General features: G+C 36.1%; 1 protein-coding gene across 3 annotated transcripts in view; it reads left to right on the top strand.

Moving 5' to 3' along the window:
- Positions 1–506: 506 nt before the first annotated feature.
- SREK1 (splicing regulatory glutamic acid and lysine rich protein 1) overlaps positions 507–16,654 on the top strand; it is a 36,462-nt gene continuing 20,314 nt past the window's right edge. For 2 of the 3 annotated variants that reach the window (XM_050793745.1, XM_050793744.1), the window contains exons 1-3: positions 507–1,196; positions 9,784–9,917; positions 16,011–16,126. In XM_050793745.1, the coding sequence (XP_050649702.1) occupies positions 1,036–1,196; positions 9,784–9,917; positions 16,011–16,126 (411 nt within the window). In that variant the 5' untranslated portion in view covers positions 507–1,035. Of the gene's footprint in view, positions 1,197–9,783; positions 9,918–9,945; positions 10,376–11,421; positions 15,725–16,010; positions 16,127–16,654 lie in introns of those variants that run through there. The other variant, XM_050793746.1, reaches the window with a different exon arrangement.

The following is a 16,654-nucleotide window of genomic DNA, read 5'->3' as shown; positions in this document are numbered from 1 at the left end:
GTTCTTTATGAAGGACATTTTTAAAGTGAAACTATCATATTTTAAAACCTGAAATGTTGTATGATGTGAAGAATACAAAATGCAACTACCAGTACAGACTGGCGCCACTGCCTTGATTGCTGTTAAGGTGTCAGCAGTTTAATCTTTCACGTTACTAGTGCAAATGTCAACAAAGTGAAAAAGGTCAACAAACTCTTAATATTATTATGAAAATCGTTTTGACCTTGCCAACCCACTGAAAAGGTCTCGGTACCCTTAGGGATCTGCGGAGGGCATTTTGGGAGCAGCTGCCCTGGACTCACTACTGTTGTCTCTCATTAGCTTGCAAGTTCTATGTGAACTGTCTGTAACTGTCTGTTACGTGCCCTTGCCTCATAGTGCCTGGGACATAGCACTCAATAAACATCAATACCTGTGGAAAGAGCGAGTAAATACAGGTTATAAACCTTCATCTTACTGCCTCTTTCCTTAATTCAACCTGAACCTACACATTTTGTAAAATTTTGTTTTTTTCACAATTAGGACGCTTGCCAATTTTTTTAAATAGTTGGAGTTGGGGTGCTGCCTGTATGTGATAAGGATGCCCTATAGTTTGGTCAAGTGTTTTTCTGTGTTACCCAAGAGTCATTCCTCCTTTACAGTCCCGCACCAGCAGGCCAGGCCGCTTGGTTTCCCAGTCCGAGACCGGAAGGAACCGGGTAGACAGGAGCACAAGATTCGCATCGACTTTTGGGGAAAACAAAAACACCGAAAAACAAAACACTCGCGGAGAAACCAGCAGCAGCAACAGCCCCAGGCACCCGGGGCAGGAAGCCGCAGCCCCGCGAGACCCGCCGGGTTGCCGGGGCGACGCTTCCGGCTGGCGCGCGCAGCCCCGGGAGCAGGGGAGTTGTGAAATGGGCGGCTAGATCTGCCCGGCGCTGTGAATTCGCCAGCGGGAGCGCGCTCGCGGCCGCGCGTTCTCCGCTTTCCCGGTTCCGTCGCTGACGCGTCGTAGACGTTGGGGAGCGGGAAGGCAGCGGCAGCGGGGTCGGGATGAACAGCGGCGGCGGCTTCGGTTTGGGCTTAGGCTTCGGCCTCACCCCCACGTCGGTGATTCAGGTGACGAATCTGTCGTCGGCGGTGACCAGTGAGCAGATGCGGACGCTTTTTTCCTTCCTAGGAGAAATCGAGGAGCTGCGGCTCTACCCCCCGGAGTAAGTGCTGGTGCTCGGCTGGGGGAGGGGCGCGGGCGCCATAGAGACCTCGGGAGCCGAGGCGTGGGGGAGAGCGCGGACGCGGGCGCGCGGTGCGTGTCACGTGATCGCCCGGGCTTACCTTAGTGCCCATATTTGATTACGGCACCGGGTTCCGCCGTCCGGCTCTCCTTACTAGTCGGATTTGGGGGGTTAACTACTGCACGGAGCCCTTACCAAGGATTTAGAATGGTTGCCCTTTCCGTGCCTCCGGGACTTGTGTTAGCTCATGGGTCTTCGAATTCCGTGCCCCCTCCTCCTCATTTCCCCCCGAACTTAAGATGGCCGCAGGTGGGCCCGGAACAGCCCTATGGCAAACGCCTCATCGCGTTTTTGCACTGTGAAAATCGCGGAGACCGCGCGTGAGCCACTGTCCGGTTTTTAAGGCCTTGGTGTCAGGCCGTTTTGCTGACGAGAAAGCCTGCTGCTGATGACAAGATGGAACTGGGGCTGTATTTGTTTCCCAGGACGGTCACACAAAACTTAGCATCTTGATTTATCTAACCGAGCGCATCCATGTTCCCAAAGATATGTCTGTTCGCCGTTTTGGCAACAGATTAAATTTTTCTCCTGAAAGGTCACACTGTCCCAGAGCTTTCAGAAAAAGTGTCAGTCGGTGCAGGGTTATCCCTGCCGTATACATTTAAAATCCAGATCTTGGCTGGCATTCACGGCTCGCGGCCACTTCCCAGATGGTATATTTTGGAATGGTAAAATTTCCCTCGTACGATATTATCTATTTAGAAAACTCGCAAGGGGTTTGCAGGTTGTTCACATTCTTGCACACATAAACATTTTTTTTTTTTGATAGTAGATCTTACAGTATTAAGATCCTCTGTTTTTTGTTCGTTATATCAAAATCCTTTGAGGGAAGGGGTAATTGTTACCCAAGATTTCTTTCTTTAAAAAAGAAATTGATTTATTTCCTAGTGATGCATTTAGACCTGTTTTTCTTTAGTTTTCTATCTTAGGTTATAACAGTGCTGCTGCATAGCTATGTAAAAGTTGTGTGGTTATTTTTTACTTTTTAAGTTTTTCTTGTCTGCTTTTTGTTTTGGAATATTTCATCCATACAGAAAAGTTGAAAGAGTAATACATTGAACATCCATGTTCCCTTCACGAGCATTTTGTCTTTTTTTGGCTACAGTTGATTATTAAAATTTCCCCAGTTATTCTAATAATGCTTTTTTGTCTGTTTTTGATGTAGTATATAATTAGATATACTGTCTCCCTTGAATATGCCAAGTAATCCATGTATTAATAGTTATCTCCTTTAATCTAGTACAGTCCCGTCACCTTTTAAAACATTTGAAAGTCGTGACATTGACATTTTGTTCTGTAGTTCATTTTGTCTTGTAAAATGACCCATAATCTGAGTTTATATAGATGAGATATATAGAGATATGTGCATATATATCTCTCTCTCTTTATATTTCTTCATGACGAGATTCAGGTAGTACATTTTTGACGAGAATACTGCATAAGTGCACGCACATACATTTTGATTGATTAACCATGGCATTATTGCTTTAATTAACTTTTGGAAATGCTTTCAGCCATCTCAATTTAAGCTCTCAGAACATTTCTTAATAATTGAGAATTATATGGGGTGAGTGCCGTATCCTGCAGGCATTGGAATCAATCAGTAAAATATTTTGTACATGAACCTTTGTAAATCTTGCTTTCAAGGCTGTGGTAATATGGTATCTCATAGGTAGAAGAAATATATTGCAGAATGTTCTTCATTATCAACATAACATTTATTTGGTTGAAACCTGGGTTTGGGTGACAACACATTACCAGTTATTAACTGACAGTAATGGGCTACTTTTTTGATATCAGGTGTTATTACTTGGAGTTTAAAAGTCAAAGAGAATAAAAAGTACTTAAACATATGGAAGATTACGGTAGTGTGTGTCACAAACTGTAACACATAAAACAAAATTATTGCATACATGTAACATATATAGGCCAGGCAAAATCCTTAACTAGTTTTTCCGTAAGTGCAATACTAGATCCCTCATTCATGTTTTAAAGCAATATTAACATGCTTTATTCACAGGTTTTCTGCTTCGTAATGAAGTTGTCATTGCCTGGTCCTTATATTAGAAGACGTGTTTGCAGATTTGGACCGAAATGGATAAAAATTGCAATAGTAGTAGTTGTATTGAAAATATATTGTTTTACAGTGTCACATAAATTATTTTATGACATCTTTAGAACCGAGTAGAAAATCGTTTTAAAATTGGAAATATATTCATATATTTATTTCCATATATATATTTCCAAGTATATTGGAAATACAGTAATAGAATGTGAAAATAGTTTCTCATTTAAATTTTATGATTGAGCCAGGTGTGGTGGTGTGCACCTATAGTCCCAGCTACTCAGGAGGCTGTGGTGGGTGAAAGCATAGCTTGAGCCCACGGTTTGATTCCAACCTGAGTAACATATTGAGATCCCTATCTCTTAAAAACAAAAAATGACTAAGTTGCTAATATGAAAATTCAGATTTTAAACTTAATTCTTTTGGCATGATGCAGTGGTTGAGTTTCATCTTTATATTTTAAACGTTAAGAATTTTTTAAGGTTAGGGAATTCTTGCGAACATTCACTGTAAGCATTAATTTTTATTTGCAATTTGTCATCCTTTTTTTGTGCTGCCAGTTGATAAATATGTAGAATTACTATTAACTTTTTGTACGATAAATCAATCTCACAGCTTGTGAAAACTTCCTTACACAAGTAAGAAATCCTTGTTGTTTTTTCGGTAAATTTTTCTTTGAGGTTTAATGTACCTACAGAGAAGTGCACAGATGGTAAGCGCAGATTGGTGAATCTTTACAAAGTAGACATATACCTGTATAACCAGCACACAGGATTATCTGCACCCTGTAAGTTCCCCGTGACCCCCTTCAGATAACTAAACCCTGAAGGGTAAGCCTATCCTGATTTGTTACACTAGATATTTTTCCTGTGTTAATTTTTTTTGCTTGATTTCCTTCACTGGTCTTCAAAAGTTCTAAGAAAGAATGGAAAAATCTGTCAACTACTTATTTAAGTTTATTTAGTTTAAAAAAAAATAACCACTAAAACCACTTTATAGAAAATAGAGAAAAGGAAACAGCACTTGTGATCCCACCACTCTATCAAAGCTTCTTTCCATTTCCATGTATTTCCCTGCGGTCCTTTTCACATGCATTAATAAATATTGGACGTATTACCTCATTGGTTTTAAAAATAATTGTATAGTGCTATCATTATGTAACATATGTAATATAGTGTAATCAAAGGAATCATACACTGTGATTTTAAACTTTTTTCACTTAATTTGTCATAAGCATTTTCCATATTGCTGTTTTATTTATAGTAATAATATTTAGAGATTAGTAATTTCTGAGTGTATTGTGTGTTTTTGAAATTCTATTGTTGGATATTTTGATTGCTTTTTTTGGTATTTCAAATTAGTGGATTTTAGCTAGAAACATCGGTAGGTGTGTATTTTTGATTGTCAACAATGATTGGAGGGTCTGTAGGCGTTTAGTGGGTAAATGTTAGCAATGCATAAGTAGTCTTAAGCAGGAGGAATTGTGCTAATCCATAGGGCCACTGAAGCCCAGTGGAGAAACCCTGTTATAAATAATGCACCAACTAATATTTTTGTACATGATACTGTATACTTTGCTCATGTTTTGGCGTATCTTTTTTGGTAGGTCCTCTGTCCTCTAAAGGATGTATATATTAATGTACTGATAAAATATTGGACATATTATTACCTCATTAGCTTTAAAAATACTGTATAGTGCTATTATTATGTTTAATAAAAGACAAAATAACCCATTAGGGCCAAGAAATTTAATTGATGCCCAAAAAGTTGGTTCTTTGGTTTCTGCGTTTACTACCCAGTGAGAAGTTTTAATTGTTTTTGAAAAATTGGTAAGATTTTGTATTTTAAAAAACCAAAACTTAAGTCAACAAATGAGATCAAACTAAAATCTGCTAAATTTGGGTACTACTACTTTCTTTTTTAAAATTTATTTTTAAAATTTTATTTATTTAATTTATTTAGTAAGTAGAGAGATTTCACCATGTTACGCAGGCTGGAGTCAAACTCCTGGGCTTAAGCAGTCTGCCTGCTTTGGCCTCCTAAAGTGCTGGGACGACAGATGTGAGCGACTGTGCCTGGCCTGCTTGTTTCTATAGATACATACATTTAGACCAAATGGAATATGTCACCCCCTTTTATTTTTTTCCCCAAGGTCTTCCTCTGTTGCCCAGGCTGGTCTTGAACTCCTGGGCACAAGCAAGTACACATTTGTTTGATGAGCTGTCTGTATGTTGGCTTGCCACTCTAATAATTTTAGTTTATAATGGTCAAAATAAAATAGTGTTACCTTTCCTGAAAATTCCAAATATTTGTATTTTTATAAAGTAAATGTAAGTTGATCTTTATTCTATTTTAAGGAAGGTAATTGGAAATGAAAATTAAGAAAATTGGCTGGGTGCAGTGGTCCACGCCTGTAATCCCAGCACTTTGGGAAGCTGAGGCAGGCGGATCACAAGGTCAGGAGTTCAAGACCAGTCTGGCTAACATAGTGAATTCTCGTTTCTACTAAAAATACAAAAAATTAGCTGGGTGTGGTGGTGTGCACCTGTAATCCCAGCTACTTGGGAGGCAGCAGGAGAATCGCATGAACGTGGAAGGCAGAGGTTGCAGTGAGCCAAGGTCCCGCCATTGCACTCCAGCTTGGGCGGCAGTGTGAGACTCTGTCTCAAAACAAAAACAAACAAACAAAAAACGTTGCTTAAATTAGTGGAGTAGCCATACCTAGTATCCATACTTCCATGATAATGCTGTTCAGAAGAGACCAACATTTTTTTAACTAGTTCCCAGGCTTGTGAAATGTTGGTGGCATATCTTCACGTATAGTTACATTACAATCCAGACTCAGAGTGCATATTTCTGTGGATGTTTTAAATTTGAAATGAAGTAGATTTCAACTAGGGGTATTTGGAAATGTGGTTTTAGTTTTCAGTAGTTCTTACGTTTACATTCCTTCACCAAAGGATTGGTCAATTTAGGAATTGTTGCTTCAGTGATGACTGTCAGGCTCTTGAAGGTTTCAGAGGCAAAAGAGTTACTCTTGTTGGAATTGCTAGGGCTTTAGTAGGTTATTGTAATCATAGACTGCTTTCGGTTACAAAGGACAGAAACAGTGTTACCCAAGGTAGATCAAGAAGAGACATTATTATTAAAAAGAAAGATTTCACTACATTGAAAAATAAAGATTGTAGTACAGCCAGGCCTCATGGGAACTATGACTGGGAACTGAAAGGGTATCAGCAATCAAGATGACTGTCTGCTTCTTTCTCTCCAGTGTTTATTATCAATTCGGTTTATTTCTATCTACTCTATTTCTTTGCATACCTATTCTGTACTCATCATTTGGCTTACAGCTTACTGTAAATCACCTTCCAGCCCAATAGAGAGAACCTGATTGATTGATCTAGTGCATTTGGTTGAGCCTGACTTCCCAAATTATAGGTTGCTGGTCAGCCAGGGAAATGGGCCCTTGAGACTGGTGACTAATCACTTGTGGCTAGAGAAGCTTACAGGATCTGTTGAGGGTTTCACATAAGGAAACCATGCTAAGGCCTGTGCCGAAGCAATATAGAACGTCTTGGTAGCACATGTAGGAGGCTGTACCTAATGATTGTGGTATCTTAAGATGGTTTACCAGAAGACTTGGAAATTTGAGCCTTGAAGAATAGTGGAATTAGCATTCCAAATGGGAGTTAGGTTACCATAACCAAATGGAACAGCATATATGAAGATCCTTATGTTTGTGATGTGTTGTTGGAACCACAGGTATAATTTTTGGTTATCATCATTTACATGATGAGGCAAGAACAGAATAGTACTTTAAGGAAATTTAATATGTGGAGTGACACAATGAAATTTAGTGTTTAGAAAGATCACTGTGGGAGTTTTTGTGGAAGACCATTAATAAGGATTTGAGATTGGGTGCTGTGTAATTTGTTAAGGGCTGTTTAGTAATCCACATGAGAAATGATGAGGGTCTGAATTAAGGCATTGGTAATGAGAATGATGAAAAAATTAATGTGACAAATATTTAGAAGGTACTCTAAGCAGGATTTATTGACCAGTTGGATGAGGAGGACAGAAGGGTCAAGGATAATTTTTCAGTTAGAATAAGTAGAGTTTTGGAAATAACTTCAAATCTTTGTAGTTTGACAATTTTTTTTTCTTTTTTGAGAGACAGTCTCACTCTCTTGCCCAGGCTGGAGTGCAGTGGTATGATCTCAGCTCACTGCAACCTCTGTCTCCCGGGTTCAAGCGATTCTTGTGCCTCAGCCTCCCAAGTAGCTGGGATTGCAGGCGTGTGCCACCACAGCCAGCTAATTTTTGTATTTTTAGTAGAGATGGGGTTTCATCATGTTGGCCGGGCTGGTCTCGAACTCCTGACATCAGGTGATCTGCCTGCCTCTGCCTCCCATAGTGCTAGGATTACAGGCATGAGCCACCCTGCCTGGCTGACAAAATACTATTTTTAAGACTAAATTCGTGGGGGTGGGAACTTTATTCATTGTGGTTATTCATTCTGGGATGAAGTTGATGAGTCCCAACCATCTTTTGAATGTTGCCAGTCATTGTGGCAGAGGAAAAGAGCCAAATAGTGGTTCTCAAAGCTTCTTCATAATAGTGACACATGTTGGTTCTGCTCATATTTAACTGACCAAAGCAGGTTACATGGCCACACCTAACTTAAAGGAACAGAAAAAGGAAATTTTATTGTGTACCTGGAAAGAGCTTTGGAAGTAGTTGGTGGGCAGCGCTTAGGACGGTCACTCTAGTGACTCCTAGGTTTCAGACTTGGGTAATATGATGGTATCTTTCAGACTTGGGTAATATGATGAGATATGGAATATAGGGGACAGAGGGCAAGACTGGTAAGGAAGGAGGTTGATGAATATATTTTGGACTTACTTAGTGACCGTCAAGGTGTAATATTCCAGCAGGCACTTGGACCTGGGAGTCTAGAGCTCACAAGAGGCCTGAATTGGCGATTTGGTCATGTAAAGGTGGTGAGTTAAGTCTGGATGTGGATATGATTACCTCAGTGTCAGTACACAAATTGATTTGTCTTAGGTGTTGGGTTGGGTAAGGAGGGATTTTCGGTGAGGGCTGATGTGAATCCTGAATTGGTTGCCCTTAGGCAGAAGTGAGTTGGATGCTAAGAGGTACATCTTTTATTTTCAACTTTGGCCTTACTAATTGTGTTAATAATGTTAATAGTTTTAAGTTCTAAATGCAGATACATTTTATTATCACATTGTTTGGTTAATAGCATAAGTATATAAATTTAACCATTATTAATGTGGTTATTCTACATTGTTTAAAGATGGATTTGTTCCTGAACGTGAAGAATTACAAAGAAATCTGGATTTTTGGATTTTAAAAATGACTGTGGAATTGCTAATTTAATAGTATATCAGAATGGTTTAAAGATTCTTGATTAGTTGAATGATTACAGTTGCATGAAGTTTGGAATTAGATGATTAGATGTTAGATGTTAACTTTGCCATTTACTAGTTCTAGAATTGTAGTCGGTTTTCTTTCCTGTTTTGTAAACAAAAGTAACTGACGATTAAGTCATGTATTTTTCAAGTGATCTTTCTTTTTTTAGTGTGAAAAATCTTAAATGTTTCAAATAGATTTTAGGATAAAATCTATGTTACAGTTTACATATATACTTAGTTTCGTCCTGCTAAACAATTACAGATTTTAATGAAAAGTAATTATGGATAGGCTGACAAAATGATTATCCATGAGGATAGTGTATTTTCGAATCTAACAGGATGTATTCATTTTAGGAAAGGTTCCTTTCATTTGTGCTGTCTGGTTCATTTTTACTATAGGCCTGCCTGGGTTGAACTGAATCAAGTAGGACCAATTAGAGTCTATGCTGTTTTGCCTATAAAATATGTAAGATTTTGTTTGTAAAATCTTTTGTCTGGAAAACCATATCACTGTACAGCTCTGGTGTATGCAAAAGACCTTAATTTAAATTCCATATTACCTGATTGTTTCTAAGACTTGTGAAGTTTAGTCATCTAAATGCTTGGGAAACACATTTAAGAAGCGTTGGAATGATGATAAAATTTGAAATCTTGAGGATTGGAGCTTTTATAAAGGGATTTTTGCTTACATATGATACACTTTTTGAGTTAATTTTTGGGTTAAATTACCTTTTTTTTACATTTCACTCGGATTAAGGATTGATTCGAGTTCCAAGTTTTACAAGTAACGCAATAGGCCTGCCTCGATTGCCTTCTGTCTTGGTAGACAAATCACCATTAAATGACTAAGTTTCACTATTTTATGTGTTAATGATCCTTAACAACAAAAAGTTTTAAAGTCTTAATTTCGTAAGATTATGTAAAGATTAAGAAAGAAATTTTAAGTGAAAATGATAAAACCAAGCAAATGTTTATTAGTTCAATTGTTTTTCTTTTTATCTTGCAGCAACGCACCTCTTGCTTTTTCCTCCAAAGTATGTTATGTTAAGTTTCGTGATCCATCAAGTGTTGGCGTGGCCCAGCATCTAACTAACACGGTTTTTATTGACAGAGCTCTGATAGTTGTTCCTTGTGCAGAAGGTTGGTATCTCACTTTTTTCCTCTTATTTTAATTTCTGTCCTGTCTGTTATTGCCTTTAGCTTTCCTAGAGATTGGCAAGTAGACAATACTCTTGGTGTGTGTGTGAAAGTAAGAATGAAATTTGGAGAAGGTAAACATTTTTACCTAATAGTATTATTAAAATGGTTAATTTATGACTTATGTACATTTGAGATTTTACAATTTAACATTCATAAATTGGCTTCTGGTTTGCTTTGGCTTTCTGTAGTCAATTTGCAGATTGCAAAGAAAGCTTTCTGAAATTAAAAAAAAAATTGATATGGGAAATTACTTTAAATGTGTAATTAAGCATATACCCTGTGTGTTCAATATTAATACTATTACAAATGAAAACAATGTACGCATTTTGGCAAATTGGGGTTAAGTGATATTTATAAGAAAAATATTTGTAATTTATACTTTCAAGTACACTCTTAAGGTAATTTACCTTAATTGTTACTATGAGATCATTATTTTATATTCAGTGTAATTGTTTGCTTTGCAACTGGAATTTAATTTTTTCTTTTATTGGCCCCAAAAAGGGGCAGGAGGAGTGTTGGAAAAAAAGAAAAGCAATTTTCCAAAGCCTCCATAAAGGAAATAGTTCTTGAAGATAGGAACAAAGGCCTTAAAGTATCCATTAAATTTTATGACCTAAACTGCTTTAAGAACTAATTATTACTAATATTTTTTAGTAACTTCTATTTACAGAGCCACTCACGTATAATAGACTGTGCTGAATTTTGACACTTCTGGTGTGTAATAAACTTTTATTCAGAGCACTGACTAGCGTGTGTACAGGATTTTAGAATTGGGTTATTATAAATTAAAATGTCTTTAAGTAGATTTTCTCCGGTGGATGATTGTAACTGAGACTGTTTTAAACATAAAAGTTTATGGGAAACAGTTTGATGGGCTTTTTTTTTTTTTTTTTTTTTTTTTTTTTTTGAGCCGGAGTCTTGCTCTGTGCCCCAGGCTAGAGTGCAGTGGCGCGATCTTGGCTCACTGCAAGCTCCACCCCCCGGGGTTCACGCCATTCTCCTGCCTCAGCCTCCCGAGTAGCTGGGACTACAGGCGCCCGCCACCTCGCCCGGCTAATTTTCTTGTATTTTTAGTAGAGACGGGGTTTCACCGTGTTAGCCAGGATGGTCTCGATCTCCTGACCTCGTGATCCGCCCGTCTCGGCCTCCCAAAGTGCTAGGATTACAGGCTTGAGCCACCGCGCCCGGCTTGATGGGCTTTCATATGTAATTTTTAAAACTTCTTTTAGTGGCCAGGCTGCCATTAAAATAATATATAATAAGCAGTTTGCTGCGCTTTCAAGGTTTTATGCGTATTTCAGAATGCCTGTTCTGGGACGTCGAAAACATTACAAAAACATTAATACTATTACAAATGAAAACAATGTACACATTTTGGCAAATTGGGGTTAAGTGATATTTACAAGAAAAATATTTGTAATTTATACTTTCAAGTACACTCAAGATAATTTACCTTAATTGTTACTATGAGATCATTATTATATATGTAATATAGTGAGTACCAGGCTGGCATTTTTGAAGTCCCAGAATAGGACATTCTCAGTATTTTTCAGATAAACTTGGAAGTGTCTTTCCCATGCTTGGGGGTTAGAGTAGGTAAGGAAGATAAAAATGGATTAAAGTTCATTATTGGCCAAATATATCTTTATCTGCTGATCTGTAAGGCTACAGTGAGCTCCAGATTGGTGAGGTGGGAAAGGAGCTGGTTAATGGTTTCGTTCTACGAACTTTGTAGTGAAATTTCATACTGAGAAACTGCCTGGGAAAAAAGAAATCAGGTAAAAGGTTTATTAAAGTGGAATATTAATTATATCAGAAAATTAATGCCACCAATAACACAGGATCTTTTATTATGTTAGCTTATTACTTAATTGGAAGGAATAATTTTATCAGTGTTGCTTGGTTGGAAACTGCTATATTCCCATAGAATCTTTCATATATCTGAGAAGCCCTACTGTATTTTGTTATAAATGTTCAAGATTATGGGTATGTAGATGTCCCTTTTATTGTTTATTTTACTTGATAGAGATGAATAAATGCACAGTCAGATGTACCTTTTTAACATTTTTAATATTACAACTTGGACAGTTTTACCGTTTTTGAACAGGAAAATTTAAGCATACTTTTATTGCAATTTATAAGTAAGTAAATATTTTAAAACACTAACCTGCAATTGGTATTGGTGAAACATTCAGATATATGTTTTTCATTAGTTGTGTTAAATACAGCAGAGATGAATTTAGGGAACCTTGAGAATTTCACAGTGAGCTGTTGAAAGTCTGATTATGCACTACAAGCAAAGAAATAGTGCATTATTGTATTAAAAAAGATAGCAGAGATAGCAGAGTGAGTGTGAAATAACCAAAGGAAAGTATTCCAGTGGAGTACTGTAAGAGGAGATGTGCTGTGGTGCTATACGCAAGCAGTGTTCTGTTGACCTCACTGACTGCATCCTTTCCTTGATGTTGAACAAACAGCATCATAAGTGAGAAAAACCATAGAAAAAATTTTAAGAAGTTTTTTCAGTTTCTTTGAATTGCTGTTTTTTAGTGCAGACAGTAATGTGAGAAGATTGTAAGTTGTAAAAGTAACATTTGATGTGTAACAGTTTCATGCATATTAAGCCTTAGCCTTTGTTAATAAAACATGCCATTTCAAAATAAAATATGCTTTCATTATACTTGTCCAAATATGACCTCTTTTTGTTGTTGCGTGCATTTCAGATTTCTTTTTATAAATGTTAACACGTAGAAAAAGATACGGTCAAACATAACAAGGGTGTCAGCCTAATCATCAGTCATAACTTTATGTCCACATTTTCTAGTAGATGGATTTTGACTATTAATTTGGTTTTGTATGTTTTCTCTATGTGATATTTGTGCATTATTAGATGACTAGACTGGCCAAGGCAGACCTGTTACACTTGCCTGAGTTAGGCATTGTTTGCCATGCCACTAAACCTGCCGTCAAGTGAAATCTTCATTGGGGAAATGAGATCGGAGTCTGAACCGCAGAAGATGGACGCCCTGTCTCTGTTTTTTATTGTTTTACTTTAATTTCATTTCTTTTTCTTTATTTTGTCCCTTTTTTTGTTTTTGTTTTTGTTTTGTTAAATCTCTTTCACTTTAACTTGTGAGCTGGTTTTCCCAGTTCTTTGTAAATGGTATTTCATTAAGGGTTCATAACGTGTTGCAAATTATATTGGGAGATGATTAGCAGAGCTCAACCTTAAGATAAAGCAAATTTTCATGTGGTAAATTAGGATACAGTGTTGTGAAGCTCAGTGTGAGTCTTAATTCGTGTGTATGGACTGATAAGGTACATTTTGTTTTGAAACATTAAAACACTGATAAGTATCTCAGGAACACTTTCTGATCTCAGCGCAACATTTTTCCAGTGTTTTTTTTTTCCCCTAGTATACATCTCTCATAAAAACTGATAGCTTCTAATTTTTGTCCTTCCCCCTGAAATTTTAGGCATACAAAATCGTCAAGGAAAATAAGTAAATATAACGATCTGGGAGTAGAGGAGAAGAGCCTTTCATTTTTATAATGGTTATTTATTATAGAACTTATTTCCTTGACTTACGAAGACTTTGTTGCCTATGTGGGGAATGGATATTTGAGAAACTTACTTGCATGTAGGTTTTTGTTAGCTTGAATTTTTCGTTGAATATTTTTCAAAGGTTTTTAGCTTCTAAATGGATTCTGAGATTAGGACTATTACTTTAATACAGTGAGAGATGTTTTCCTCAGTTGATTTTGAGGAGTATAGTTTGGGAAAAATGCTAAATGCTTATTTGTTTTATACTTTTATAAACTCTGTTATTTGGAGGGTAAATTTGGTAGAATTCTGTCTTGGAAATTAAGCAATGGAGCTTTTTCTTAAAGTACTTTTACCATTACCTTTAGGTAATTAGAATAAGTATATAGAGTAATTAGAATGGTAATTAACAGTTAATTTGTTTAAAAGTTTGCTTATAGTGGAGTTATACATTTATAGTAGTTTATTACTCTTGTGAAAGGCAGTGAGAGTCTGACAACCTACTGATATTTTATTTAAGCTAAAAGTAAAAGACTTCATAACACTAAATAGTCAACTTTTGGCCGGTGTTGAATACCCTTTTTGTTTGTATAGTCTTTCTACAATGTCTTCAATAGGTAGTTTTGCTTGTTAATGGACAAGTAATATTAAATTTGGAACATTACTAGATTAGAACTCTTAGTTTCTTTAGGTGCATACATTAAGGTAGTGAAGATGGAGTTTCTGCCTCAAAACCTCAATTTATCAAGAATGTTCAGGTTTTACAAACCTTTTAAGATACCAATTTATAACAGATAAAACAGGTGAAATCAATATAAATAGTATAGTGTATATGTGGGTATATATAAATACATGTGTTACTATCAATAACTAATACATATAAAGCAGATTATTGTTATTTGATGTTTTCCATAAGGCCCACCTGCCTTTTGTTGATGCATGTTAAGAAATCTGTTCTCCAGAATTTATACTGAAATAATAAAGATAACTTTGTTTTTGAAATTAATAAAATAACATAAACTTAGAAGCTGCAAAGTTAGAAAATAGTAGGCATTTGCTAAAGCTAATAAAACGTAATTTTTATTTGCTTCCTATAAAGAAGACATAGCCATTATTTAAATCAAGTTTTAAATTCTGACTTGAGTTACATCCATGTTTAGAGATATATTCAGATAATATTGTTTAGGGATTTATCTCTGCACATCTGGTTGTTTTAAATATTTTTACAACTGAAACCAGGCATGGTGCTTGTGAAAATTTACTACATATGCTATATTTCAGTTTAGCATGCTTTTGTACATTGTCTTTTAAAACACTTTTGGAGAATTAATAATGGAAATGCTTCACCAGCTACCGCCTGAGTGTTCTTCTAAATATATCCACATGTAGTCAACTATTTAAGAATTTTTTTTTTTTTTTTTTTTTTTTTGCCTAAGGGGATAAGGAAAAATAATGAGAAAGTTGCAGTCCTTATCAGAAGTAATTGGTTAGAATTCAGAAATGAATATGACAAATCGTACTTATTTCAGAGTAAGTTTTTCATTTTTTTAGGTTGTAGGGATTTTTTTTTCCTAGTTAATGTTATTAGATTATTTTAGTGTTACTATTTTTATTAGGCAGTTAAAATGTTTTTAAGCAAGCTCTAAATTGGTTCTAAAAGTTAATATTTTAAGAAGTTTTCTGAAACCAGGGAACTTTTTTGTTTCCTAAAACATTTTTAGTAGTTTCCCAAGGCATATTTTTTGGAACTGAATTCTTTTAGGCATCTCCGACGTTGGTGAGATGCCTTATTAACTGAATGGATGTAGGCTTCCTTTTACATTGGAGTTGATTACATGGAGTAAGTTTTTGTTTTCTATTTGAAATTAAATGGAATCTGTTGGAGGGTTATCAAAATTGTTTGCATCACAAATAGGTAGTTTCAGTAACAGGATAGGGGCACTCATTAAGAAATTTCAATTCGCACATATTTGTTTTTTCTTTTTCTTTTTTTTGACTAATTTGGTTATTTGCCATTTCTGGGGATTAAACTTTAAAAAATGTTCTTCTTTTCTGTATCTGATGTTCTGTGTGCTATTAGTGATGCAGCCAACACGAACGGTTGTCATGTGTAACACAACTTTCGATCACCGCGAAAACACCGTCCTGGGAAAGCGTCCATGCTTGATATCGTTTGGTTCATGAACATTAAGTTTCCAGTACAGGTGACCCATAGCTCAAAGTGTTAAATAATTGTCTACATTATTCAGTTTTTAAAATAATATTCCATTAATGAGATTGTTAATATTTGAAGTTTTGCTCACTTTTATTTTTCCTAGTAGAGCAGGATAAAAGGAAAGACTTAAGTTCTTATTTATTTCTTTATACGGATCTGATAGATAGATACATTTATTATTATTATTTTTTAACTGCAAGGGTAATTATAAAATCATAGTGTAAAGTTTGTGTGGTGTTTCTGCTTTTTGTAATGTTTGGAACTTGCCTCTGCAGGTAAAATCCCAGAGGAATCCAAAGCCCTCTCTTTATTGGCTCCTGCTCCAACCATGACAAGTCTGATGCCTGGTGCAGGATTGCTTCCAATACCGACCCCAAATCCTTTGACTACTGTAAGTACTATAAGCCCTCTTATGAAAGAGGTGAACGTTAAACTATGTGACCAGTTGAATAGAGAGCTTCAAATTATTTGCATTTGGATCTTTTTTTTTTTTTTCAAATGGAGAGGATTCAAAAATCACTGCTTAAACTTTTTTTTTTTTCCCCTCACTTTATCACTGACTTAAACTGTGTTTTGGATTTACTCCTGAAGTAATAGGGGATTCATTTAAATTTGAGAACCCAAATACATTATTCATTAGAAAATCAGTTATTAAAACTCAATATTTTAAATAGCATAGATTATCTTGGTAACTGTATTTCTCAGTTAATGAGGACTAAGTCCATTTAAAATATGTGAAATGATCCACAACTTTGGTAATGGGAAAAAATAGGCCTTTGTCTGATATTGAGAAAATGTGATAAGGTGAAAACATGGCAAAATATTTTTCCATTAACTATGCAGAATTAAATCATAATTTAGTAATGCTTCCTTAGTGATTTCCAAGTGGGATTTAAAAAGGATGTTACTGTTACTGGCT

This window comes from Macaca thibetana, chromosome 6, assembly GCF_024542745.1.
Source record: "Macaca thibetana thibetana isolate TM-01 chromosome 6, ASM2454274v1, whole genome shotgun sequence".
NCBI classification, from domain to species: domain Eukaryota; kingdom Metazoa; phylum Chordata; class Mammalia; order Primates; family Cercopithecidae; genus Macaca; species Macaca thibetana.
This window is presented reverse-complemented; position numbering and strand designations above follow the sequence as displayed.